The sequence below is a fragment of the Passer montanus genome, unplaced genomic scaffold (genome assembly GCF_014805655.1).
Source record: "Passer montanus isolate IOZ18808 unplaced genomic scaffold, ASM1480565v1 scaffold147, whole genome shotgun sequence".
Lineage (NCBI taxonomy): Eukaryota > Metazoa > Chordata > Aves > Passeriformes > Passeridae > Passer > Passer montanus.
Genome location: NW_024361718.1, coordinates 318,240 through 343,508, shown reverse-complemented (window position 1 = coordinate 343,508; position 25,269 = coordinate 318,240). Strand labels below are relative to the sequence as shown.

Here is a 25,269-nt window from a genome sequence, read left to right as displayed (position 1 = left end):
GACAGACTTTTAATGGAAACTGAAAAATCAGAGGCACCCCTTAGGTGAACCACATGAGCTTTGTTTCTGTCTATTAAATGTGTTGGTTTTCCCTCTGACCCTGATGTCCAGCTATGCCATGAGAACAACAAAACTCCTTTTAAATAGGAATTTATATTCCCCTTCCAACACTCTGTCGTCCAGCTGCAGTTAGCAAGAAGAAAAATTAAAAGGTTTGGTTGTCCATAAGGACAGAGTTTATTAAAATATGTATTTAGAGAGACTGAGTGGAATGGAACAGCAAATGGGAATACTGGAAATGCTGGAAAGTGTCTTCTTCATTGCTGAGCTGCCTCTGTTTCTCTTCTGAGTGGTGCAAAGCAGGAGATGGCAGCTGCCAAATCCTGCTTGAGGGGAGCTGAGCTGAGCAGTGCCTGAGGGTGTAACCCCAGCCAAGGACAGCACTCCTGCCTTGGCTGTGCCAGGGGTCTCAGGAGCAGCTGCTGAACTCATTCAGTATTCTGCTTGGTTGGCCTTGGGGGGCTTTGGGGTGGTGTTTTGTTTTTTGGTGTTTTTTGTTTTGTTTTGTTTTGGCTGTTTCATTTTCAAACCCAGGTGCTTGCAGTGCCCTGGTGGTCAGCACTGAGCAGCTGAAATCCCTGCTCAGGTGCTGCACCCAGAGCCACCCAAACAGAGCCCAGCAGCAGCAGAGGATGCCAGCCCAGCCCTCCCACTGATCTTCTGTCTCCTGTTTCTCCCCCAGGCCCTGGACTGGCATTTCTGGCTTACCCAGAGGCAGTGACACAGTTGCCCATCTCCCCTTTGTGGGCAATACTCTTCTTCTCCATGCTGCTCATGCTTGGCATTGACAGTCAGGTAAAACTGGGGTGGAAACAAATAAAAATACAGATTTTCTGCCACTGGGTGGAACCAGGTTTGATATTTTTATTTATATTGTATTTGTTTCTATTAGGATTAGTTATTTTATAAATTAGGATTTATTTAATAATTTAGGATTATTTATTTTATATTAGGGTTATTTATTTTATGTTAGGATTTTTGTATATTTAGGTTTTGTATTTTTCATATATTTGTAATCCTGCAATTCTTCAGTGGATAAATCTAAACTCCATACAGAGTGCCAGCTGCTGCTTTCCCATTTTGATCAGACACAATAACACAACAGGGCTCCCCCTGTACCCTCCACTGCCAGCTGGAAGTGGGGCAGGATGATCCCTGGAATAATCAAATAAAGAATAGGAGGCTCTCAGGAAAGACTGAGTAAAAACCTGATGCTTGAACACTTTTGCTCCTTCCTGAACTGTTGGAAGCATATGAAAAATGGGCAGAAAATTTATTCTGCAGGCAAAAAGGAGCTTACTTTTGAAATATTCCCTGTGAAATCACAATATTAAAAATAATCTGTGCAATGTTCTGCCTGTGTAGGAGACACTGGGATAGATTTTACAAGATTTAGATGCCACAGGTATTTCTTAAGGGCGGCTCCAGAACTCACCACTGGAGCAAAAAGATACAGCATACATTTAATTTTAAGATCTGGAGTTAATTCAGTGGGCAATGAGATTGTTACTGAGGATGTTCTGGGTTTTGATGTGTTCTGAAATCACTTCCCAAGGGAAAGGATCACAAATTTACTGGTTCAGGCTGTACCTAAGCTCTGGGTGATATCTGACAACTGGAAATAAAGGAGAAGGATCAACCCTGGGGTTTGCAAATCCAAGATATTCTCTGTCTAGATTAAACTATTAAATAATTAAGACATGGAATCATTAAAAATGTTGATTGTGACACAAATAAAAAAACACACAGCATGAGAGAAAACCCTTTAGAAATAACTATATCCAACAAAACATTTTGTTAATTGGTGCTAATGTTAATACAGAGAACAACCCCATGGCAGCACTCAGGAGAGCACCTTGCTTTATTTTGCAAGGAATACTTGGAGGGTTTGGTCAGGGAAGTCCCCCCTGGCTGCTGAACTCTTGGATGATTTTTAGGAGCCCAGTCCTAGGCAGATGTGTTAATTTACGTGCAATCAGCTGCAGTTGGCAAACCAGCACTTCCCAGTCCCTAGCACAGCCCTCCCAGCACGTAAAGGAATGTGGGATTTACTGCCTCAGCACTGTACCAGTCATTCAGGAGAGAAAATCCATAATTTTCTATAAATCTAAGCTGACTTCAGCCTGTGAACACAAAAAGACCGAGAGGGCACTTTATCCTGGGAGATGAAAGAAAGTTGAAAACTTACACTTTTTATTTCTTTGTTTTTCAGTGAGCTTCAGGCTTGACATTAAAACCCACTGCTCAATCTGGGGGGAAACTGCTGTGAAAAATTGGGTCAAAAATATTCTTGAAAGCACTTGTCTCTAGGCAACTAACAGCTGAGGAAGGTGGTCTAATATTATTAAAAGGAATATGTGTCTACAGGCTGTCATGCTCTCTGCATTTTCTGTCTGTCACTGAAACATTTCATCCACTGTAATTTACAGGAGCTGTAACCATTGGTTCAATTCTACTTACTCTGCTGAAAATTAATAAAACTTTACTTACCTTCTGGTTTTCATATTTCAGCCACCATAATGATAACATTTATCTGAATATATACACACAGGAGGATTCTGGAGTGTGGCCATGATTTCCATTTGGAAAACAAAAAATGTTTTCTGGGGATATAAAGAATATTTGAATTATTACATATAAGAATCATATGAGAATCTTTAACCTTCTGCATGAAGCACCAATCTGGTTAGGCTTTCTCTGTGCGTTGGCTTTCTTGTATGTGAGCAAATCACATAAAAAATAAGTTTATTTTGTAGGATTGAGGGACCAAATCTCTCAACTGTATGTTTATCATCTTTATTACAAAAAAAGAGCAGTTCCTGTTCACAGAACGAAAGCAACAGTTCATAGCTTAGAATTTTGAGTGTTCCTCGAGCTGGAAATCTTATTGCACAGATCTCTTTAGACAGGAACAAGGATATTCAGGAGCAGAGCTTCCACTGCAGTCAAGTGAATTTTCACTTCTCGCTGGACAGCTGCAGCCTTAGGCCAGTGGAGGGTCCAATCACAAACTGCTCCCCAAAACTCCATGCTGGGCTCTGGACTGTGTTCTGTGTCCAGCTGGGCTCTGGACTGTGTTTTGTGTCCCCTTTCCCTGCAGTTCTGCACCGTGGAAGGGTTCATCACTGCCCTGGTGGACGAGTTCCCCAAGCTGCTGCGCAACCGCCGCGAGCTCTTCATCGCCGTGGTGTGCATCGTGTCCTACGTGATAGGGCTGTCCAACATCACTCAGGTACTGCTGGCTGGGCTCTGCCTCTGCCCAGCACCAGCGTTCTCCCTTCCCCAGTCCACCCAGGAATCTCTGCCAGCCCCTGGATTGTCAGGGATTGGTGCTCACCAGGGTTTTGGTGGTTTACTTGTAGAATGTCCTGTAGTGCCTTAGGATTTTAGCTTTGATATTTTATTTGTATTTTATTTATTTATATGAGGATTATTTCTTTTATATTAGGATTTTTTACTTTTATTTATTTAGCTTTTCTATTTTCCTTATATTTGCACTCCTGCAGCTCTTTAGTGTAGAACTCCAAACCCCACACACAGGGTCAGCTGCAGCTTTCCCATTTTGGGCAGACACAACAATTCCTCTCCAGGCCTGGCAATCAAGGACACCTCACTGCCTCAGGCCCCAGAGATGGGAACAAAAGGGACTTGGGGGAGCAAACCTGGGGTCAATGACTTCATTACCTGGAGCTGGAATGGGCGGATGAACCCCCAATGTGCAAATGGACCAAACTTATAAAAGTGTGAAAACCCCTGACCAGTGGTCCATTTTTGGGTGTAGGCCCTGGGGGCTTCATCTGCCCAAAGTGTACCTGAAGGCCCCTCAATAAATAAAACTGGATTTTATTCCCCTAAATCTGTCTGGCTTCTGTTTTCAGGTAGTCCCTAAAAGGCCTTATCTGGGTGTCCCCTGCAGGGCTCAAGGGACAGCAAAATGCACATCCAGTCCACATCCAGATGTTGACTTTGCAAACTGTTTAAGAGAAATTATTAATTGTTAAATAATTATTAAATTATCCAATAAAGAGCAAAAAGTGAAATGAAACTTTTCAGTTTAAACAGCAGCAATCTTAATTTTGTCAGGACTGACCTCAAGTCTTGACAAAATTTAACCTGTTTAATTTACACTAGTAGGCTCTATCCTACCCACCACTGTTAGTTTGTAGCTTACATTTTGAAGCTGGAGGCCTTGCTCTATTTTCTTATTCTTTCTTTTCCATTTCAGGGTGGAATCTATGTGTTTAAGCTTTTTGACTACTACTCTGCCAGTGGAATGAGTCTCTTGTTCCTTGTATTCTTTGAGTGCATCTCGATATCCTGGTGCTATGGTAAACAGCCTGTTTGTATGTTTTCCCTGAGCTTTACACACAGAGGATAATTCATCCTCTGATCTGTGGTTGATGTGCACATGCTGGGGGTGGAACTGAAAGTGGCCTTGGTTTCTGTGGATATAATTCAAAGTTGGCCTGTGGAAGGTGGTGCTGCCTTTTAAACACCTTACCTAGAGGCCTGGGAGCCATGAAGTGTTTCAGGAGCATTAAAAGGGTGATATTCCATCTCTTTTCCTGTCCCACTCCCTTGGGAAGCCTGGATCTTCAGAGCTGTTGGGTACATATTGCCTCAGGGCTCTTGGGATTTGTAAGATTTTGCTTTTCCAGAAATTCTCTCACTCCAGGGTCCTGCAGTGAGCCAGGCTCCTTGGTCAGTTAGGGAATAATCACCTTCAAATATCCAGAAGCCTGGACTGGCACTCTGGCTCTAAGGATTGATGGATCTGTGGGATATTGTCACAGCATTTTGTCCTCAGAGCTGCGTCAGCTCCTCTGAGGAGCTGCTCCCATCATCACTGAGGCACTCCAGCTGCTCCAGGAGCTTTCCTGCTGGATTTTAGTGGGCTGAGAGGATAGAACAGCATTTGACAGGGGAGAGGCACTGCTGGAGAACCCAGCAAATGTAAAAATTCACCAAAATTATCCCAGAAATCACAGAATATTCTGAGCTGGAAGGGACCATACAAGGAGTTTCAGTGGATGGTCCACACAGGGCTTGAACCACACCTTGGAATTGTCAGCTCCAGGCTCTGACCATGAAGAAATCAGAGCCATGAACTGGTGACAGACACAGCTTTGGGAGGCTGGTGGAGAGCAGCAGCAGCAGGAGGGCCCCTCTGATTCCAGCTCCACCTCTGCCCATGCATGGCAGGCACTGCAATAAAGCTGGTTAATGCTGGGATGGGGAAGGGGGGGTTGTAATTGTAAAATATATCCTAAATTTCTCATCCTAATATAACCTAGAGTTGAAATCAATCAAGGGTGTTTCTTGCATCTGACCTTCCCAAGTACAACTTCCTCATTTTACATGGGAATAAGTTTGCTGGTCTCTATTTAATTAATTTTGATGTTGAAGAGTGAGAACAGGTGATTTTTGGTGCTTTGGAGCTTGCACTCTTTTTTTTTTGCTATTCAGACAGAGGAAAAGTTATCTTGAGATCTTTGTATAGCTTCCAAATATAATCAAATTTATGGCAATGTCTCTCAGAACCACTGAGTTTCCCATCACCTCCACTACCTGATATGTTTCTGTGCTGTTTCTTATTTCTACATCCAGGTGTTAATAGATTTTATGACAACATCCAAGAGATGGTGGGATACAGACCCTGCATCTGGTGGAAACTCTGCTGGTCCTTTTTCACTCCTATCATTGTGGCAGTAAGGAACAAACTTTTATTCTCTGGTTGAAAGGATGTAAATGAGTGGCCTGGGTGCTGCAGCCTTGTCATTTCCAGCCCCACAGGTTCACAGGTTCATATTAGTTCTGCCCTCACTATTTTTTTAAGGATTTGAGAAATCTCATTGAAGGCAATAGCTAAAAAGCAGTGTCTTGCCAGGAAGATTGTGCCCCAAAAAGAGAAGCCAAGATTTTTATTAGAACTCTGGAAATGCTCAAGAGGTTGATTGGTAGACTTAGAAAACTGTAAGGAACAATTTTTGACCCTTTTTTTTTTTTTTTGGTGTTCTAAAATAGAATTTAGCAATCTAAAATATAATTTTCCACATACACAAAAATACCAACATTCTGTAAACTGAATTCCTCTACAAGCACTTCTGGTGACAGAGCAGGGTTCTGAACTCATGTTCTTCATTCATGGCATTCTGTGGCATGTATTACTCATTTTATACTTCATTGCTGTGGGTTTTCTGGCAAACTCTGCAAGGAATCTGTACTGGAAACCACAGAACAGCTTTTTCCTGATTCTAAACTTTGCCCAGTTAATCCCATTCAGTACCTTGTGAAGTAGTAAGCAAAGAAATGTAAATGTACTGCACATACACTGAACCCAGATGCAATGTAACAAACTAATCCAGCAGCCACTATTACACATGAGCAGCATTTAACCAGAGAAAGCAAATGAGGAGACTAAAAAGACACAGAAATGTGCTCATGTTGAGGGTTCCTTGAGTCATCCCTTCCCAGATCTAGACAGATTTCATTTTTGTAAAAAACAAGCAATCAGGAAGGCATAAGAGATACATTTTATTTTAGTGGCACAGGGGGAAGATGCCCAGAATTGTCAGACTGACCAGATTTGTCAAGTCCTCAGCAGAACGTGCTGCCCAGCCCAGCTCAGAGCAGGGATAAAAATCTGCCTCTGCATCCTCCTCTGGGAATCTGTCCTGGACAAGGCCTCAGCCTGGGATCAGAACGAGATCTCCTGATTCACTTTAGCAGTTTTACCTGACTGGTTTGGACATTTGAGACAGGCCAGGACAGGAGTTTTTCTTGGGAATAGCCCATGGAATTCTGTGTCTGCAGGGCATCACTGGAGAACATCCCAAAAGCAACATGGGTGCTGTTGCTTAATGGCACCATGTACACGTTCACAGGTATTCCCAGGATCTCTATTTTCCCCAGCAGTCCCCTTCCCTCTGGCTCTGTGCAGTTTATCCAAGGCATTTACTGGTACCAGCAGCACACCTGGATTATCTGAGGTGCAGGTTTATATGTGAAAATACAGCTTGAAGGTGAAACATTCATTTTGGCAAGAGACCTCTTGGGAAGCTCCAGAAAATCTCTTGAAGCCAGAACACTCTGGGAATCTCACCCAAAACCCTCCCTTCTGCTTTTGCAGGGAGTGTTCATCTTCAGTGCTGTGCAGATGACCCCTCTGACCATGGGCAGTTACGTGTTCCCAAAATGGGGCCAGGGGGTCGGCTGGTTCATGGCCCTGTCCTCTATGGTGCTGATACCTGGCTACATGGCATACATGTTCCTAACCCTGAAAGGCTCCCTAAAACAGGTAAGTCTGCCTGTCCTGACCCCCTTGGCACCTGTGCAATCAAAGATTGCTGGGCACTTCTTTCCTGTCATTTATTTCCCCCTCAGTTATTTTGCTTTGAGCCAAAAAACCCCATAAAAGTGCCAGCCAAAAGACAAGAGAGTGTCTGAGCCATCTGTTGCTGAACACAATTCCCCACGTTCCACAGGGTCCTTATCTCTGCTCTGGCAGCTGCAGGCGCTTGGCATTCCAGCTCCTCACACCTAGAAAACAGAGGAGAGGTTTGCAAATTATGGAAATTTGTCCTGATTAATGCGAGACACGCGGCCGTGGATCACGGCAGGGGATGCTCTGGGGAGCTGGAATCAAAATCAGGGGCTGAGCTACAAAACTCTGGGATTGCATGAGTCTGCTCAGTGACCCTGCTCTGCATCTCCCTGATGGCCCCCAAGGCTTCAGCTCCTGCATTTCACCTGCTCTGAGCCACACCTGGCCTGCTCGGCTGCAGCTGGGAGGGAGGACATGGAATACCTTGGGAGCACTCCCTTGAGCCTTTATTTAAGGGATTTCTGTAAGCAGTCACTTGGTGAAGAACATTAGGGGCTTTTTTTCTCATTGTTCTCAGCCTCTCCCTGACTGCTCATCCCATTTTTTAAAGGAGGTAATAACACTTCTCATGGAAGAGAGTCAGGGTTTTTTTCAGTCAGTTTTTATTTCAGTCAGTTTTTATTTCAGTCAGTTCTGAGGTCCTCAGAGATGTGCTGCTAAAGGGGTGGGAAATATTGACCATGTTATTGCCCCACACATCATCCAGAAACCACATACCATCACCACAGCTCATTTTTTTTATCTGGGTGGATCCTCAGTTTTCCCTCTCCAGCTCCTCCTGTACATCACAGCCAGTTCTCCAGCCTGAATACTGAAAAGCTCTGTGATTGTGGCAACCAAAGACTGTCAAAAGGAATTTGTCAGAACTTCTGGAATATTCTAAAACCAGCTGACAGAGCCATCTTTGCAAAGGGCTGGATGATCTTAAGCAGAATTGACGAGTGATGCCTCATGAAATGCTCAGATCTTGATCCAAATATTTGTCTTCAGCAAATTTTGAAGGACTCAGTGAGGCTTCAAATAAGTCTGCAGAAAAAATCTGGGTTTTGATTTTTTTTGTTTCCTCCCCTGCCTGTTCTTGGCTCCCACATTTTGAATAGATTTCCCTTGGTCTTATGGAAACTTTTAGGTGAAAAAAGGAAAACTGTTGCCCTAAAATGCAGCTGCTCTTTGGGCAGGATTGTGTGAGGCCATGGTAAAAGTTCCTCATCTCAGCCTTGTTGTGGATTGAGGTCTTATTTTTGAAAGCATCGGCAAATTCTTATTAAGTGATGGGGGAGCCTGCACCAGTGAGAGGCTCTGAGGAGCCAAAGTGGAATTTCTTTTGAGACACGAATGTGTGCTGGGCAGAGAAGCTGAAGGAACAGAGAGGACAAAAGGATGAGGAAAGACAGAATAGGAATAAAACACTGGTTTATCCTTGGAGGAACTCTCAGTACTCCTGGGGAGATGTCCATCACTCTGGTGCCCAGCACTGCTGCCCACTGCCCACTGCAGCCCCTGTGCTGGACCCTGGGCTCACAGCAGAGCCTCTCCTCATTTATTTTCCCCAGGAAAATAAATTCCCATTTCCTTGTTGGCACCCAGCATTTGGCACAAGGTTTTTCAGCTCCTCCTGTCACCTTCAGGACAGAGCTGGAATTCTATTTAGTGGAAGTGGCTTGCTGCTGGTCCCTGGGAAGATAGGCAGCTGTAAATAATTGTCTTTAAATATTTAGGGAAAAAAAAGAAGAGTAAGGTTAGAAAGAGTTTTTTTGGCTGCCTCACATTTACTGTTGTCCTTTGAACAGCGCATCCAAGTGATGATTCAGCCAAGTGAAGACATCACCCACCCTGAGAACGGGCCAGACCAGGCCCAACAGAGCAACTCTGCCAACAAAGAAGCCTACATCTAAACTCCTCTCTCGTCCAAGTACCGCTCCTCCTCCAGAAAAACAAAAAATATGGTTGAATATGACCACAAATTCACGTCTGAGAATATAATTACCTACCTCTAGTGGCAAAAAAAAAAATAAAAAATACATATTAAAAAAAAGAGGAAAAAAAAAGCAACAAGGTCATCTCCACTCCGAGGGAATCGCCATGGGTTCGATCAGCCGTCGCGAGCTCAGATGTTTGACAGTGTTTTTGTGTTCTCCAGCAATCCACAGACTGTTAATGTTTTTATCCTTTCACAATGATAGTTGCATACCTTGGAATTTGTAAATTGATGTGCCAAGACCTTTTTAATCTACCTTTTAGCACGACTATTTGAAGTTTTGTGCTGCTGATTTTTAGTAGTTGATCACTATTTCTTACCGCTGAATCCCAAGACTGTTATTTCTGACTTTGCAGGAGTAAAATTATGTTTGGGGTTGTTTTGTACAAAAGAGAACGGAGTATTTTGTAAACAAGTGATTTCCAGTGCAAAAGTCTGCCCTTAAAATTTGTTCCAGCTGAGGCCATTTGAGGGGGGAAGAGACTCTTCCTTCAATTAACAGCAGGCACAGCCTTTATAAACATTCCTAGTGCAAAAATTGAGTTGTTTGTGGCAGAGCAGCCCAGGCCAAACACACTGGCTGTGCTCAGCCTTTCAGGGTGACTTTCAGACAAGATCATAAATTTCCTTAAAAGTACATATCTCGCTTCTTATAAAAAGAAGATATCTGTGTGAATCAATGTTAGAGGCATAAATATGACTTTTAACTTTTTTAGCAAAGTAATAGCCAAGAGCTCTTAAAGATTCCCAGGAGTAAAATACAAAGTATTTGCCATTCAAGCTCAGACTCCCTGAGCTTCTATCATGCTGTTATCACTCTACTATTATTGCAATGCCACCAAAATAGAAACCAAAACAACGGCTTAAAGATCGAAGTGAGTCCCAATGTCGGGCTCGACTGAACCTGCTAGAGAACTTCCCCAGTTCCCAACCCCAAACTCCGCGTGGTCGGCACTTTGAGAGCAGTGGGATTTCCATTTCCAGGGGCTGGGTGGTGCTGAGGGCACGAGGGAGAGCTCTTTGATCCCGATGCAATCCCGCTCTGGGCTCTGTCCTGCGTTTGCCACATGGCCAGAGAGCCCGGCCAGCCCCTGGAAGTTTTCCCTGTGTGGGGAATGCAGTGGGAGCCCCGCTTGGCATTTCTCGTTTGGCAGCTATAAGACAGGCACAGAGGCTTTTTTTTTTGGGAGGGTGATGTTTGATTGTAAATGACTGTGACAGAACTGTGCAATGAAAACATGCTTTTCAGCAAACTTTTTTTGTGCACCGTACAATGTTAGATAGCACAATTTATGTAGAACTACTACGTGGAAAAAACAAAAAAACATGTTACCTGTGAATGTTGGGTTTTTCGTTGTTCTCGTCTGAAGGTGACAAACATGTTCTTGCAATAAGGTATTATTCTCAGAATGTCAAGCACATTATGTAGAAATAATATATATATATAATACACATGTATTTCAAACTACATCCTAAACTCTCAGAGTATGTTGGGTAGGTTCTAAACTGTTTCATACCTAGGTCAAATGTAAAATACTACGAGATCTAAGCTCCATCCTAAACGGCCATAGCTGAGATGCAAACGTCCTGTAAGTCTTTGGGATTTAGAGGAACCCCTACATCCTACACAGACATCACACGTGATACATCATACTTGTGAATTTCATTAGACTAAGGATAAAAACTCCAACTTTCTCTTTATTGTTTAATGTAACCGAGTCCCATGTTGTTCTAAGAAAAATGCAGTATTTAATGTTTGATTGTAAACAATTATGACAGATGTTTGACAGACCTGCTCTTTAGCAAAAAGCTGTACAAACGTTATCACATAGCACAAACTAGTGTTGTAGAACTACTGTGTGTAAACTGTGAATAGCTGTATCTTTTTTGTAGTACTTGCCCTGAAAAAGAAAGATTATTGTATGATCATATATGCTTTTTGCAATAAGGAAATATCCAACACCAAGCAAATCTATCTCTATATAAAAATATATATGTAATATATACATATTCAAAAATATATACAGAGCCTGTTTAAAAGAGTACAGTATTATTTAGTAAATTGCAACCTGTTCTATGGACCAAATGTAAAATATTTATAAATTAAGATGCATTTTAAATGTCTATAAACGGTGTCATAATTAAAGCACGATTGTTATGTAAGTTTCCAAGAGTTTAGAGGAAAAAGAATAAAGGTTATATTATACATTAAATTCAGACTTTTGCAGTCTTTCATTGGACAAACCCAATCTGTGCTATTTTCAAGTTCCAAATGTGTCATTTATATAAAAACATCCTTTAAATACCAAAACGCTGTATCCCACTTGTGATGTGTATAATTAATCTGTGCTATTCCTACGATGTAATTAGTATGTGCATACATTATACAGGGATCTTAAGAGGTGACAGTTAATAGCCCTTCCTGGCATCCTGCTGCTTTAATTCTCCTGCGGGAAGATGGCAGAGCGAGCTCCGGGAGAAGGGAAAAACCAGATTTTGGAATGTTTTGGACGGTTTCTCATGGGCAGTCCTGCTGCTGCTGTGAGCTGCACACCTCCCTGGTTTTGGAGTGCTGGATACTCCCCAGGCAGATGATCCATGGCTCCAAAAGCTCCGTGCTCCTGTCTCAGCTGCCCTGGCAGGGTGGGAAGATGAGGAGAAGACGCGGAGAAGAAGTGGCGGCGCAGCTGCAACGCCGCTCCTGGGCTCGGGATTTAATTATCTGCCTGCAAAACTGGAGCAGGGCTTCATGCTGGGGAAGAGCCTAAGCAATTTAGAGGACCTGATTAGAGTGGAAAACGCTCCCAAGAGAGGCGTCTGGAATCGCAGCCTTCAAGCGCCAAGTGCTGACCTTCGCGAGGAGCGCACGGCGAGGGCGCGGCGGGGAGGGCAGGTCCCGGATTGTTCTGGAAAAGGGGAAGCAGCAATTTTGGGAATACAGAGGGAAATGAGAGGGAAATGGGAAAGGAAGAGGCCGAGGGCTGTCATTGCTGGCTGGGGGCGGTGGGAGGGCAGGGGGACAGCAGGGGCTGAGGAGCAAGAAGCTACTTGGAGGATATTGCGTTAGCGCTGTGATATTTCCATGTTCTCCTGGAGGAATTTGCTCTTGCCGTGCTGCAGAAATCCCAACAGCAATTCAACAAGAAAAATGCAAATAAGGTCACTTCTCCCCTACAGGACTGCAGGATGCCCTGGGAGAAATCCATGTCCTTGCTCGTCAGGAGTATTAGTTCAGCTACATGTGCTTTTATGCTAAAAAAACACTGTGTTGCTTTTGGGGGTTTTTTGTTTGTTTTAAGCCTGATTATTTCTGTTTTGTTCTGCTCAGGCCACGATAGCATTACAATTAACTATTGGAACTGCTCAGCCCCCACTGCTGGCTGGTTCTCAGGGGTTGAACCCAAAGGCAGGGTGATCCCATGGCACAGGGCAGCAGCTCCTGCTGCCAACACCCCCTGTGGGCACTGCCCAGCAGGCAGCAGCAAAAAGGGGCTGCACTAAAGCATTTGGATATCCATCTCTTGATCCCTTTCCCTCCAGGATGGATTGGCTCCACTCCCAGGAGATGTTTCACAGCACGGACAGACACCCACAGACAGACACAGAGAGGGAGCAGCAACACCAAATCCTCACTCCCAGCACCTGAAGGGATCAGCTCAGAGCTGCAGCAGCTGCCAGCCCCTGTTTGACTCTGCCAAAGCACCACAGTTACCACTTCCACTGCTCAGGAAGGAAGGCACCAGCCTTCACATCCTAAAGGCTCTTTCTACTCCCCCCTCACTCTCCTTTCCCAGTTTCTTGCCCTGCTGGGGGTGTTTAAATAAACCAAATAAAAATAAGATGGGAGGAGGGGATTTACCCATTTACAAATATTTTTTCTGCAATCTAAATTATTTCCTCTCTTCTTCTTCTGAAGTTACAAAAGTAAGCAAAAAAAAAAATTAACTAATATGAAAGCACAAATGGGGTAAAGTGAAACAAAATATTCACCCCTCCACAGAGCTTGGTATTCTCAAGAAGCTCGTCCAAGTATTGCTACTTTCTCATTCATTCCTGCTTTTATAGTTTGAGGCCAGTCAATAATGGCATCACTCTTTCCTGCTGACAATTGATGGAGAATGGGCAACTTTCCTCTGTTTTCACAGAAATCCCATTAACTTTTAGAGTTGTGTTGTTGTGGTTTGTTCTTCCTTCTGAACACACACTACACCGGTGCTTTCATTCAGGATTTGTCATTATTTTTTAAATGTATGGATTGATGGGAGGGAATTTTTAGCCTATTTACAAAAGCCTGGAGTGCCAGGACACAGGGAATAGCTTCACACTGGCAGAGGGCAGAGTCAGGTGGGATTAGGGTTAGGGGAAGGAATTCCAGCCCTGACACAGGGTGCCAGAGAAGCTGTGGCTGCCCCTGGATCCCTGGGAGTGTCCAAGGCCAGGCTGGGGCTCAGGTCAGTGGAAGGTGTCCCTGCCCATGGGATGATCTTTAAGGTCCTTTCCAACCCAAACCATCCTGTGACGCCATGATTCCGTGATTCTGCAGCTTCACATCTGATCACTTTTCCCTCCAGGTTTGTGAACGGTCTCACATTCAGCTCAGTGGCAAATCCTGAGTGATTATTTTGGAATCTCAAGCAGGCTGAAGTAATCCTGTGAGTTATTTGTGAGTCATAAGTACATGCTGGTGCTAAATGTGTCCAACAGTGCCTAAGAGAAGGACAGGACGGATCAGGCATTGTCACCAGGACAAAAATTAATGTGTTTTGCCAGCAATGGTGCTTTAGTCAGGCTGCAAGAGCTGCCTGCCGTGCCTTTGGGGATCAGCAGCTGAGAGGTGGCTGCAAACAAAGTATCACAGGGTAGAAAATAACCAAAATGTTCATGTTCAATTGGAATCTGGAGCTTCCCCTGCACTTCACCAAACTGGAAACCCACTTAGTGCTGAAGGGGAATAAAACAGAATGGAACGAGTCGCTGCCTTATTCCCTTACATCGTGCACTTCCTGTTCCTTATAATTATTCTAAAGCAACCTGGGAACATCTGAAAATGTTTAACATAAAAAAGAAGCCTTGGAGGTTCAGTTTAGTCTAGGAAAAGGTTTTCCAGGCTCCACTGTCACTATCATTTACTGGCCACACCTTGTGCAGACACAGAGCTGCTGTTGCACCCCAGTGCTCCCAGTGGGTGGAAAGGCACCAAAAATGAACTACAGCTCCTGCAGGGCAGTGACCCTGGTAAAACCCTAACCAGACCCCACAAACAGCAGCTGCCCCAGCCCTGGCTGTGCCTGAGGAGCTGCTGATTCCCAAAACCCAGGGCTGATTCCCAAAAATCAGCTGCAGTTCCTGCTGCCAGGACTCAACCCCCGTGCAGGTCCCACAGGGCTCCTCCAGAGCTCCACAGGCAAAATCTCTGTCCCAACACAGTGCAGTGCTGGAGCAGGAGGCACTGAACATCACCTGGAGGATGGAAAGCTGTTTGGTCCTGCAGGAATAGCACCAGCTTCCCTGGGATGGCTGAGGAGTGCTTTGGTGAGGAGTAAAACCAAAAATCTCTCTGTGAATATAAGCCAGAGCGTCAGGTTGTGTTAGGGAATTATTTCTAGGTCATTTCAGTTCACTGCACTGCACTGCAAACTCTGCACTGAATGAATGACCAAAATAATTAATCAAAATGCTGGGGAGAAACACCAGCTCACACTGCAGGCAACAAACTTTGCCTAAAAGTGACAGAGCTCAGCGCTTTTTAACCTGCTCTCTCCCAGCTGTCACACAGCAGCAGCACATGACCTTTCCTGCTGATTTTCCCCAGATCCAGCCTCACTCTGAGGGTTGAGAGTGACCTTTCCCAGCCTGGTTCCTCCTGTTTTGAGCACCCTGTGTCGTGACAGAATTTGCCTGTCAGGATCTGCTTCAAACGTACAAATTTAGACTTGGGTGTGCATTAAAAACCATTCTGCCTCAGTTCTCCTGTACTACTGAGGGGACTGAGTTCCAGTCCACGTCCCCCTGCAGGCACTGAGCTCCCAGCAGCTGCTCCCAGCCATCCACCAGGTCCCCCAGCCCAGCTGGGATAAGGAAATACAACCTAGGAATGAGCTAGAGAAGGAATATTTGTTCTTGCCCAACTTAATCATCACTGTGATAACTTTTTGTGGAGAAATTCCTCCTGATGTCCCAGCTAGCACAACCTGAGGTTGTTCCCTCTCCTCCTGGAGCCCACCTGGCTGTCCCCTCGTGTCAGGAGCTGTGCAGAGCCACAAGGTCCCCACTAGGCACTGAGCTCCCAGCAGCTGCTCCCAGCCATCCACCAGGTCCCCCAGCCCAGCTGGGATAAGGAAATACAACCTAGGAATGAGCTAGAGAAGGAATATTTGTTCTTGCCCAACTCAACCATCACTGTGATAACTTTTTGTGCAGAAATTCCTCCTGATGTCCCAGCTGGCACAACCTGAGGCTGTTCCCTCTCCTCCTGGAGCCCACCTGGCTGTCCCCTCATGTCAGGAGTTGTGCAGAGCCACAAGGTCCCCCCTGAGCCTCCTTTGCTCCAGGCTGAGCCCCTTCCCAGCTCCCTCAGCCCCTTCCCAGCTCCCTCAGCCCCTTCCCAGCTCCCTCAGCCCCAACAGGACTTGCTCTCATGACTTGCTCTCTTTACACACAATTTTATGGGGCTGCTGTTGGGGTTTTGAGGGGAAAAAAATACATAGGTTTGAATGTTTCTAGTTAAATAATAAAATGCCAGCTTATAAGAAAATGGCACAATAAAACAAGTCTGGAGAATATCAAGGATCCAATGCACTGCCTTTTGCTGGTGGAGAAGGGGAATTTTGCTCGGCTCCATCACTCAAAACCATCCAAGTGTCAGCATGAAACATTGTGTGTGTCACTTTCATGCTTCTCACTTGCACAGGAAACTTGCTCAAAAATGCTCAGAGAAGTTTTTTTTCCTTTGTTCTTTACATGCTCTGTGTTACTTACCATTTAATATTTAATGATCTGTTGTGGATTTGGCTCATCTTTTTCCTTTGTAAGCCACAGTCTTCTCCAGGGTTTCCTGGCTTGTTTTGTACTTCCACATTCTGCTTTGATTTTTCTTTATCTCATGAACCTTGATTCTCCAAGATTATGCAACTGGGACTCGTGGATGAGGGGTTATTTTTATTTACTGCTGGCTTTTCAGGAAATGTTTCATTCCAAATTCTCCAAGATCAGTCACTGCTGTAGGAGCAGCCTCATTAGCAGCTTTCATTAGCCCAAAAATGCAAATGAGAGAACAGCACCACCACACCACTGTCCAAGTGTTGGAAATCCCCATTTTTCCCAAGGAGCACTCCCTGCTCCAACCTCTCCATTGCCTCTATTTTGAGCATTTTACCACTCCTGCAAAGGCCACTTTTCCCTCTCACCCCTGCACACATTTCCCCTGGCAAAGGAGGGGGTCAGGAATATCCCATTCCCATTCCTGTTCCCATCCCTCTGGGTGATCCCAGCTGCCAGGATCCACGCCACGTGTGCCAGCATCTCCTGGGCCCTGGAGTCAGCACAGGGAGGCAGGAGCAGGCCAGAGCCCACGGTACATTAACCAGGAGGGTTTGGGAGTGTAAAACTCACTGGGCTGTCAGAACGATGTTCCCGCGGCGCTCCGCGCAGCCCAGCTTTTTGTCAGGGCAAGTGCAAATGCCACAACTGCCTAAGCCTTCAAACCGGCCAGGGACATTCTTTTTGGGACTGATGGAGGCAAGGGGAGGCAAAAGAGGAGGGGAATTCATCTCCCTTGAAGTCCCTGGTGAGTCCATATGCTGAGAGCCACATCCCCAGCAGCCTGTGGCTCCTCTCCTGCATCCCTGGGATGAGCAGCTCGGACAGAAGGGACAACATTCCCCATTAAACTCACCAAATTCACACCTCATGGCCACACACTGGCCCCACGGTGCCCTGGGAATGTCCTGATGGCTTTTAAAGGGTGGCAGATTGCAGGTTGTATGATTACATCAGAGCTCAATCAGCTGGATTTTAACCTCGCCACCACTTTGACAACTTGTCTTTATCTGCTCAAGGATTGTTTCCTTCACTTATTTCCTTATTTCCCACTGCCACTGGAGCAGCCCCGGGGTCTTGGCTAAGCCAAGTTCTCATTCCTTCAACACTGCACAAACACAAAGCCACGAGCAAGACTTGGCTTTACAGGGCTTGGTTTTACCTGGGCTTTGGAGGAAGGGCAAAAGGTTCCTTCACCAGGCTCTGTCCATCTGTGAATAACAAATCCCAGTTCTGAGTGACCACACACTCCCATGGCAGGGGGACCTCCCAGTCTGGGTGAGTACAGGCTCAGGTGACATCCCCACAAACTGCATCCTAATGCACAAGGACAGAGAAGCCTCAACACAGAAGGTGCTCAGCACCTTTTAAAAAATAAACCCCACCACGTCCAGCTTCCCCACCAGTTCTGCACAGGGACCGTCCCCAGAACTTTGAATCTTGCTGTTTCAGAGAAGTCATCTTTACACACATCCCTGCAGGAAATCTTCTTACATCCACAGGATTTATGGCACCTGGATGTGGCAAATACTCAGGATTGCTGCACACCTCCCACACTCAATGGAATGTCCTTTGCAGCAACACCACTGGTGGCTGGGATGGCTCAAATTAGCTCCTTTTTCCTTCCATCACTCTGAAAGGACCATCAGGTTTTTCTGCAAGGGCCACTGTTTACCCACTCAAACTGCCTAGCAGATTTTAGCAAAAAGGCACTGATGCCTCAGCATTTTACCTTGTCTATTTTTCATTTATTTGTACTCCTGCAGCTCTTTAGTGTAGAACTCCAAACCCCACACACAGGGTCAGCTGCAGCTTTCCCATTTTGGGCAGACACAACAATTCCTCTCCAGGCCTGGCAATCAAGGACACCTCACTGCCTCAGGCCCCAGAGATGGGAACAAAAGGGACTTGGGGGAGCAAACCTGGGGTCAATGACTTCATTACCTGGAGCTGGAATGGGCAGATGAACCCCCAATGTGCAAATGGACCAAACTTATAAAAGTATAAAAACCCATGACCTGTGGTCCACTTTGGGTGTAGCCCCTGGGGGTTTTGTCTGCCCTAAATGTACCTGAAGGCCCTTCAATAAATAGAACTGCTTTTATTCCCCTAATTTTGGCTGGCCTCTCTTTTTAGGTTTCTAGATTTCTTATCAAAACTGGTGGATTTTCTTTTAATTTTGCCCGTGTGCTGTTGGAAAAATGCCAGAAAACTGCCCCAGAAAAGGCATCAGCACCAACACCTGTACCCTAAATTCAGTAATAATTGTGACTCTGCAGCCTGACTGTTTTACAGACAACATGCAAAATAAAACTGCTTTAGGACCTGCTGGGCTGATTTTTAACCTGGAGGCACCTGCTGCACTTAAGGGGCTGCAATGAGCTGATTTAAGAAGAATAAGCATTTCCTAGTGCCACACTAATGAGACAGAACTTTATGATTCTATTTCCTAAGGCTCTCCAGGCCCACATTGTCCCCAGAAGGCAAAGCAGCAATGCCAAAAGCTCAGGGAGGAGCGTGGATGAGTTTATGGGGTGAGCTTCTCAACACCTTTCCCACCATGGGTGGAAAAGTTTGGGTCTGGCCTTGGAGAAAAAGAACAAAGGAGTGACCTGCTTTCCTTCTCCCAGGGCTGAGCACATCCCCCAGGGCAGCTCGATGGAAATTGTAATTATTCCAGAGCTAAGAATGGCAGCATTTATGATTAAAAATGAAAGCCAGTTTGATGCAGAAGAATGGGTATTAGATCACTTTGTACTTCTCACTAATTATTACATCATGAATGGCTGGGTTTATTTTTTAAAGGAGTCACAACTACAAAGATTTCCTTATGCAAATATTTCTTAGCACTTTAGAAATTAATTGGAACAAAAATATTTTGAATAAATTATTGCAGATGACATACTTTTTTAAAGATTTATTCATGGCTAAAAAGAACCTTTACTTTCTTTTCCCTTGAAGAATCATAGATAAACATGCTTTTGATACACAGGTCCTCATTTCAAAGTTAAAAATTACTTCAAAAAAATCAAATTGTTCAGGTATTTATTAGGATGGGCTGCCCTGGGAGGTGGTGGAGTCACCACTCCTGAAAATGTAAAAAAATTAAGCATATGTGGCACTTTACATCATGGTGGAGTTGGTTTGAAGGTACTTGGAAATCTTTTTCAACCTTAATGATTTTCTGATTTTCCTCTCTGCCTACTAATGAGGACAATTATGAAATAGTTAATTTAAAAAGGGTATTTTTAATTCCAAGAACTTTCTAACAAAACACCACATCCTTCTGTGATAGAAAACATCAGAGGAAAGGGGCCACAGGAAAAATGCAGCTACAGAATGCAGAGAGGGAGGCAGGGCTGAATTTAGGAGCTTGTAAAAAAACCTGGAAAATTTCACCTGTGCTAAACAGGGAGCAGGAATTCCAGTGGGAAATTCCCCCTCTCAGGGGAAGGGTGTTTTCTGTGCTAAATGCAGAGGATCTGCTGTGTGGGCAGGTGATGACAGCAAAATCCAAACACAGGGGAGCACCAGCTCTTCCAAAGCCTCTTGAGAACCAGAAAATCCAGGGAGGAGGAGGAAAATCTGCTCCAGGATCCTCCTGGCTGGTGACAACACTGAGCAAATTCCTATTAAAAAAAAATATATATACTATATATACACTATATATATATATATATATATATACACACTACATATATATATATATATACAATTTTTATATCATTTATATAAAATATATATTTTATAAATATAATTTGTGTGTATATATATACAAATTCCTAAATATATATATACAAATTATATATATATAACATATTATATATATAATTTGTGTGTATATGTGTATATATATATGTGTGTGTGTATATGTGTATATATGTATATACACATACATACATATATATATATATATATATATATATATATATATATATATATATATATATATATATATATATATATATATATATATATATATATATATATATATATATATATATACACATACTCATTCCTATAAACAACCTTTTCCTTGAGACCAGGCAAGATTGCCTTGGATGTTTTCTCACTCCATCTTCCCACATGCAGATTTTTCTTCCCTTGTGCAGATTTTTCACAGGGTTTGCCTCTAACGATTTCAGTTTGGGCATCTTTAGGAGATTGGAATTCCTTGTGAGAAAACCTACACTGATGGATGTTGGCCAAGTGGTAACACCCCTAAAAATATCTGTACAAATATCTGTACAGGCAAATTCTGTGCATCCAGAAAACCCCAATTCAAGAGGAAATTGGGAAAACACACTGGAAGCTTTTCTGGGTAAAACATGCTCATCTTCACCAGCAGGAAGAGGCCTTAGGAAGTGGAATTTTTTGGCATTTTCTGTGTTAGTAACAAGCCATCAGTTTCATGCAGGGTTTGCAGACCCTCGGGGCTGCTCAGTCTGAACTTCTCCTGACCTGCCCACAGCTTTGTTTTACTTGGTTTAGCTGTGACAGCAATTTCTCTAAATGACCAGTTATCTATGGATAATCTGGTTTGGGTTTGTTATCTTGGTGTGCTACAAACATAGTTTTATAGCCACAGCAGTAATTCTATGTGAAAGGGGTTTTTTAATGAATGCAATGCAAAGATAAAATGCAGAGAAACACGGGCCTGGTGCAGCAGTGAGAGCTGGAGCCACAGGAGGAGGAGAACACACGTGGGATGGTAAAATTTGGGGCACAAGAGACCGCCAAGGCAATAAACAGCTCATCACTACTGAGAAATGCAGGCCCAGAGAGAGACAAAACAAAAAAAAAGTTGTTTAAAATATGTGGCAGGTACCAGGTATAGTACATTCAGATGAATTGTGGAGCTGCAGTTCAGGGAAGAAGGAAAATAAAAATGTAAAAGCATGTCAGCAAGTAAGAAAAATGACCACAAACTAATCCTAGAGTAAAATAGCAGAAATCATCACCTCCACCTAGGGTGCTGATGACCCTTGAATGAGATTATTGGGGTTTCAATGGTACCAACAGCACACTCTGGGCTGGGTATTCACTGTATGAATCTCATTTACCCATAAATAGAATTTACAGCACAGCAGCTCCATCAATGTCTAGTTGCAGACCAAGGCCAGCACTCCAGAGGGGCTGAATTCCCTGGGTGTCTTGGTTGGAAAGACTGGTGGCTGCTAAGGAAGGCAGGAGCCTCTCTTGAAATGAAAAATGTAAAACCTCTCCCTCCAAATTATTGTAAGTTTGAAATTAAGGGGCTCTCAGGCAAAGATATGGGAATAGGAATAACAGTTTTTCACTAGGAAAACTAAAATAAAATACAGTGATACAAAAGAGCACAGCCAGAGTCAGAGCAGGAGCTGAGCCCCTGTGGGTCAGGGTGGTGGCACAGTCCCATCCCATGGTGGCTCAGCCCTCCTGCAGTGCCAGCTGTGGTTCTGCTGGAGCAGGGATCCTGCAGAAGGGTGGAGTTTTCCTCTGAAGGTCCAGGGGTGGTTTAGATGGGTCTGCTCTTCCTCTGGGAATGCAGTGGAGAAGAAAGCTGCTCCTCTGGGAATGCAGTTGGGAAAAGGCTGCTGTGGTGTCCCAAAATCTCCGATTGTATCCAGGTAGGAATGCTTGGCTCCTCCTCCTGGGTGGAGCTTCTCCCAGTGGGATGATGGAATTTGATCAGCCAGGCAGTGACACTCACTGGCCATGAACAGAAGATATTTCCCAGAGGGAGGATTGGTTGTGGGAGAGAGAAAGAAAAACTGCCCAATGAACAGAACTGCCCCACCTCTAACAGATGGTAATTGAATACACACCCCCAGCCACACTTTGCCTTTCCATTCTAAGACACTGAGGAATTCTCTTTGGACTCCCTCCCCAGCTCACACCAAGGCAAGGTCACCCCAACACATCACTGCCTGAAAAATTCCTTTCCTCAAAATGCAGCAAACAAAGGACCAGAATATTCCTTCCTAATGAAAAAGGAAGAGTGCCTGGAACTTCTTATTTCAAAATGTATCATGGCTCTGAACAGGATTAAAGTTCAGAATTAATCTGAGGGGTAGGATTTTAGGAAAATATAGATTTTTTTCACATATTCTGCAGAAGCTGTGTGAATCCATTTCCCACAAGTGCGTTCAACTGGCCCCTACAGCAGCACAATTGACTTCATTAGTCTGTCTCAGAGCCTTCTTGTTTTGCCTACCAATCAAGATAATCACTCTGTCATATGAGCTTTGCAGCTGGGACAAATTGGAGGTCTTGGGAAGCAGCTGGAGATGGAAACCAAACCCCACAAAAGCTTCCTTGGAGTGTGTGCCTCCATCAGTTTTGTCCTGGAGTTGAAAACAAGTCCAAAAGGTGAAGAATTTCCATTTTCTCCTGGTTTCTCCTTGCTATATGCAGTTGCACTCATCCCAGGCTCTTCAGGGGAGCAGAGAATTGTGCTTTGACCATCAAACATTTTCTGGGATATTCAGATTTGTTAGTCCTGACTCAGCTCCCTCAGCCCTTTCTGCATTGCTGAGAGCAGGAATTGAGGAACTGCGGAGGTAGGTCCTGGAATCAGCTCCAGCAGCACCTCTGGACTTGGGAATCTGAGAGATTTAAAGGTATTTCCCACAAGATTTTTGCTGCAGCTTTTCTCAGATGCACGAGATGAAAGTCACAGTCTGTGTGGAGAGCAGAGAGGGAAACAGAAAACACCATTTCCTCTCACAGAAAACATCATTTTTTGTGTTCAACAGTATTTTTGTAGTGGAAATGGCTTCACTACCTCCCTAAAGCTGCTGAAGTGATAAATTCCATCAGTTTCCCCCTATGTGTAATAAATCTTGGCTTGAAATTCACATTCCTGCACAGGAAGGCACAGATGACTATGAAATGTTCATGAACTTTATGAAAATCTGAAAAATTTAAATTCCTAATAAAACACACAGCAAACAAGGGAAGTCTGAGACTCCTCTGGTTCACTCGTGCTATTCCCTGTAACTTGCAGTAATTTCCTGTGGAAAATCTCAGTTTCTGGTGACCTGATGCAAGGGCACAGAAAGAAAACCATGTGACTCTTCAGACTTTGTCCAAATTCCACTGTTATTATACTTAACATTCATTTATTTCACAAATATTTCCCTATGTTTGGAAATATTTGCCCATGACAAAGTGCATTTCCATTGCAGCCAGTGGAATAAAATTAATGGGAATTAACTTCACAAAGCTTCATCTGGCATCTGCAGCTCAGGTCCCAGGGCCTGTCTGAAAGGACTCTTCCCTTTCCCCACATCAGGTAAGCTGTGCTGGTTTATCCAGGGCAGCAAAAGTGGGAAAAATAATTTATTTTCTGCTCAGGTTGCTGCTCTGCAGAGCCCCAGCACCAGAATTCTGCCTCTCATGTGTGGGCTCGCTCGTGATGAGGCAACTCCACAGAGTTCAGCACAAATTCAGGTTTCACCAGTATTTGTCTGGATGATGAAAAGCAAAAATTTGGTTGTTTCACAGAAGTTCAGCAGAACTGAGACCATGGAGACAAACACTGAGTAGCACAACCTTCTAAACTGAAGTGAAATTTCCTAAAATGTTCCCAGAGAGCTCCAGGAGAAGATGGATCCTGCCCATCTGACCCTGAGGGACGATAAATTCCAGGATGCTGGGATCAGGCAGCCACACGTGGAACTTATAAAACCTTCTGATCTTCAGCTTGTGCTCATGGCTTTGATTTTAAACCAAATTGTTCTGGTTTTCCCAGCAACTCTTTTGGTTTAGGTAGAAACTTTAATATGGCAATATGACATGTATATAAAGTAAATAAATGGCAGATTTAATTAATCCAAGACAGGTTTATGAATGGAGTAGATCACATTTTTTAGCTCTTATTATTTGATCAGCCAACTTAATCTCAAAGAACACTTGCAGCTTCTTACTGCATTTCCTTTAATCTTTTCTTTTTTATTATTTTTAATTATAAGCCTTTTGTGTTTTATAGCCTCTCCTGCTAAGTAAATCATAAATACTTTGAAGAATAATTTCAAATATTTCCATACAATCCTTTCTCTCCCATTCCCATTTTGCTGCTGATTTCCCCTTTCACATCTCAGCAAAATCCAAAACCCAGTGACAGAAATTTTTGTTGTCATAAAAGAATATTTTTCAGAAAGCCTTGCAGAGGAAAATCTAAGTGTTCTTCACCTTCCAAGCCTTGTGGCATGGAGCTGACATCACACACACGAGGTTCTTTGCTCAGACGAGCCTCCAAGCAATCCAGCAAAGACTGAGGACACACCAAGGTCAAAAGAAAGGAAAAAAAAAAACCTAAATAAAATAATACCAGTGAGGCTCGCTCTGTTAAAGTATTTAACTGCAGACAAACAATCCCAAAACCTGGAGAAAAATAGAAAAAAAAGACATATCTGGATAGTCTCGGATTCAGGATGCCCTCTGAGAAAAATTTGTAGTGCTTAATTATTTCAACTGCAAAAGGCAGTTTAGATAAAGCAGAGTATGACATCACTCAGCTAAATCTTTTAATGACATCAGCTTACACTTTAACAACAACTATATTTAACAGAGCACACTGGGGATTAAAGTGATTTACTGGAGTTATTTCTGAAAATACACTGGTTGAGTTTAAATCTGAATTGTTCATATGTAAATCTGGCAGAAAAAAGCACCTTAACAAGCGAGGTTTGCAACATGAGACGTTAATGAAGTTGGATGTCAGTCCCAGCTTTTAGATGGCCCGAGTTAATGGCTCTGTGCCCTTCTGCAGGTGCTGCTGCCTGGTTTTGTGTTGGGATAATGGGATTGGAACAGGAATCTCTCA

At 43.8% G+C, this 25,269-nt stretch overlaps 1 protein-coding gene across 3 annotated transcripts in view; it reads left to right on the top strand.

Annotated features, from left to right (window-relative positions):
* SLC6A1 (solute carrier family 6 member 1) overlaps nucleotides 1-11,635 on the top strand; it is a 61,124-nt gene extending 49,489 nt beyond the window's left edge. For all 3 annotated transcript variants that reach the window (XM_039701017.1, XM_039701019.1, XM_039701016.1), the window contains 6 exons: nucleotides 743-855; nucleotides 3,161-3,292; nucleotides 4,286-4,388; nucleotides 5,668-5,768; nucleotides 7,190-7,357; nucleotides 9,235-11,635. In XM_039701017.1, coding sequence (XP_039556951.1) covers nucleotides 743-855; nucleotides 3,161-3,292; nucleotides 4,286-4,388; nucleotides 5,668-5,768; nucleotides 7,190-7,357; nucleotides 9,235-9,339 — 722 coding nt within the window. In that variant the 3' untranslated portion in view covers nucleotides 9,340-11,635. The remainder of the gene's footprint in view (nucleotides 1-742; nucleotides 856-3,160; nucleotides 3,293-4,285; nucleotides 4,389-5,667; nucleotides 5,769-7,189; nucleotides 7,358-9,234) is intronic.
* The last annotated feature ends 13,634 nt before the right edge of the window (nucleotides 11,636-25,269 follow it).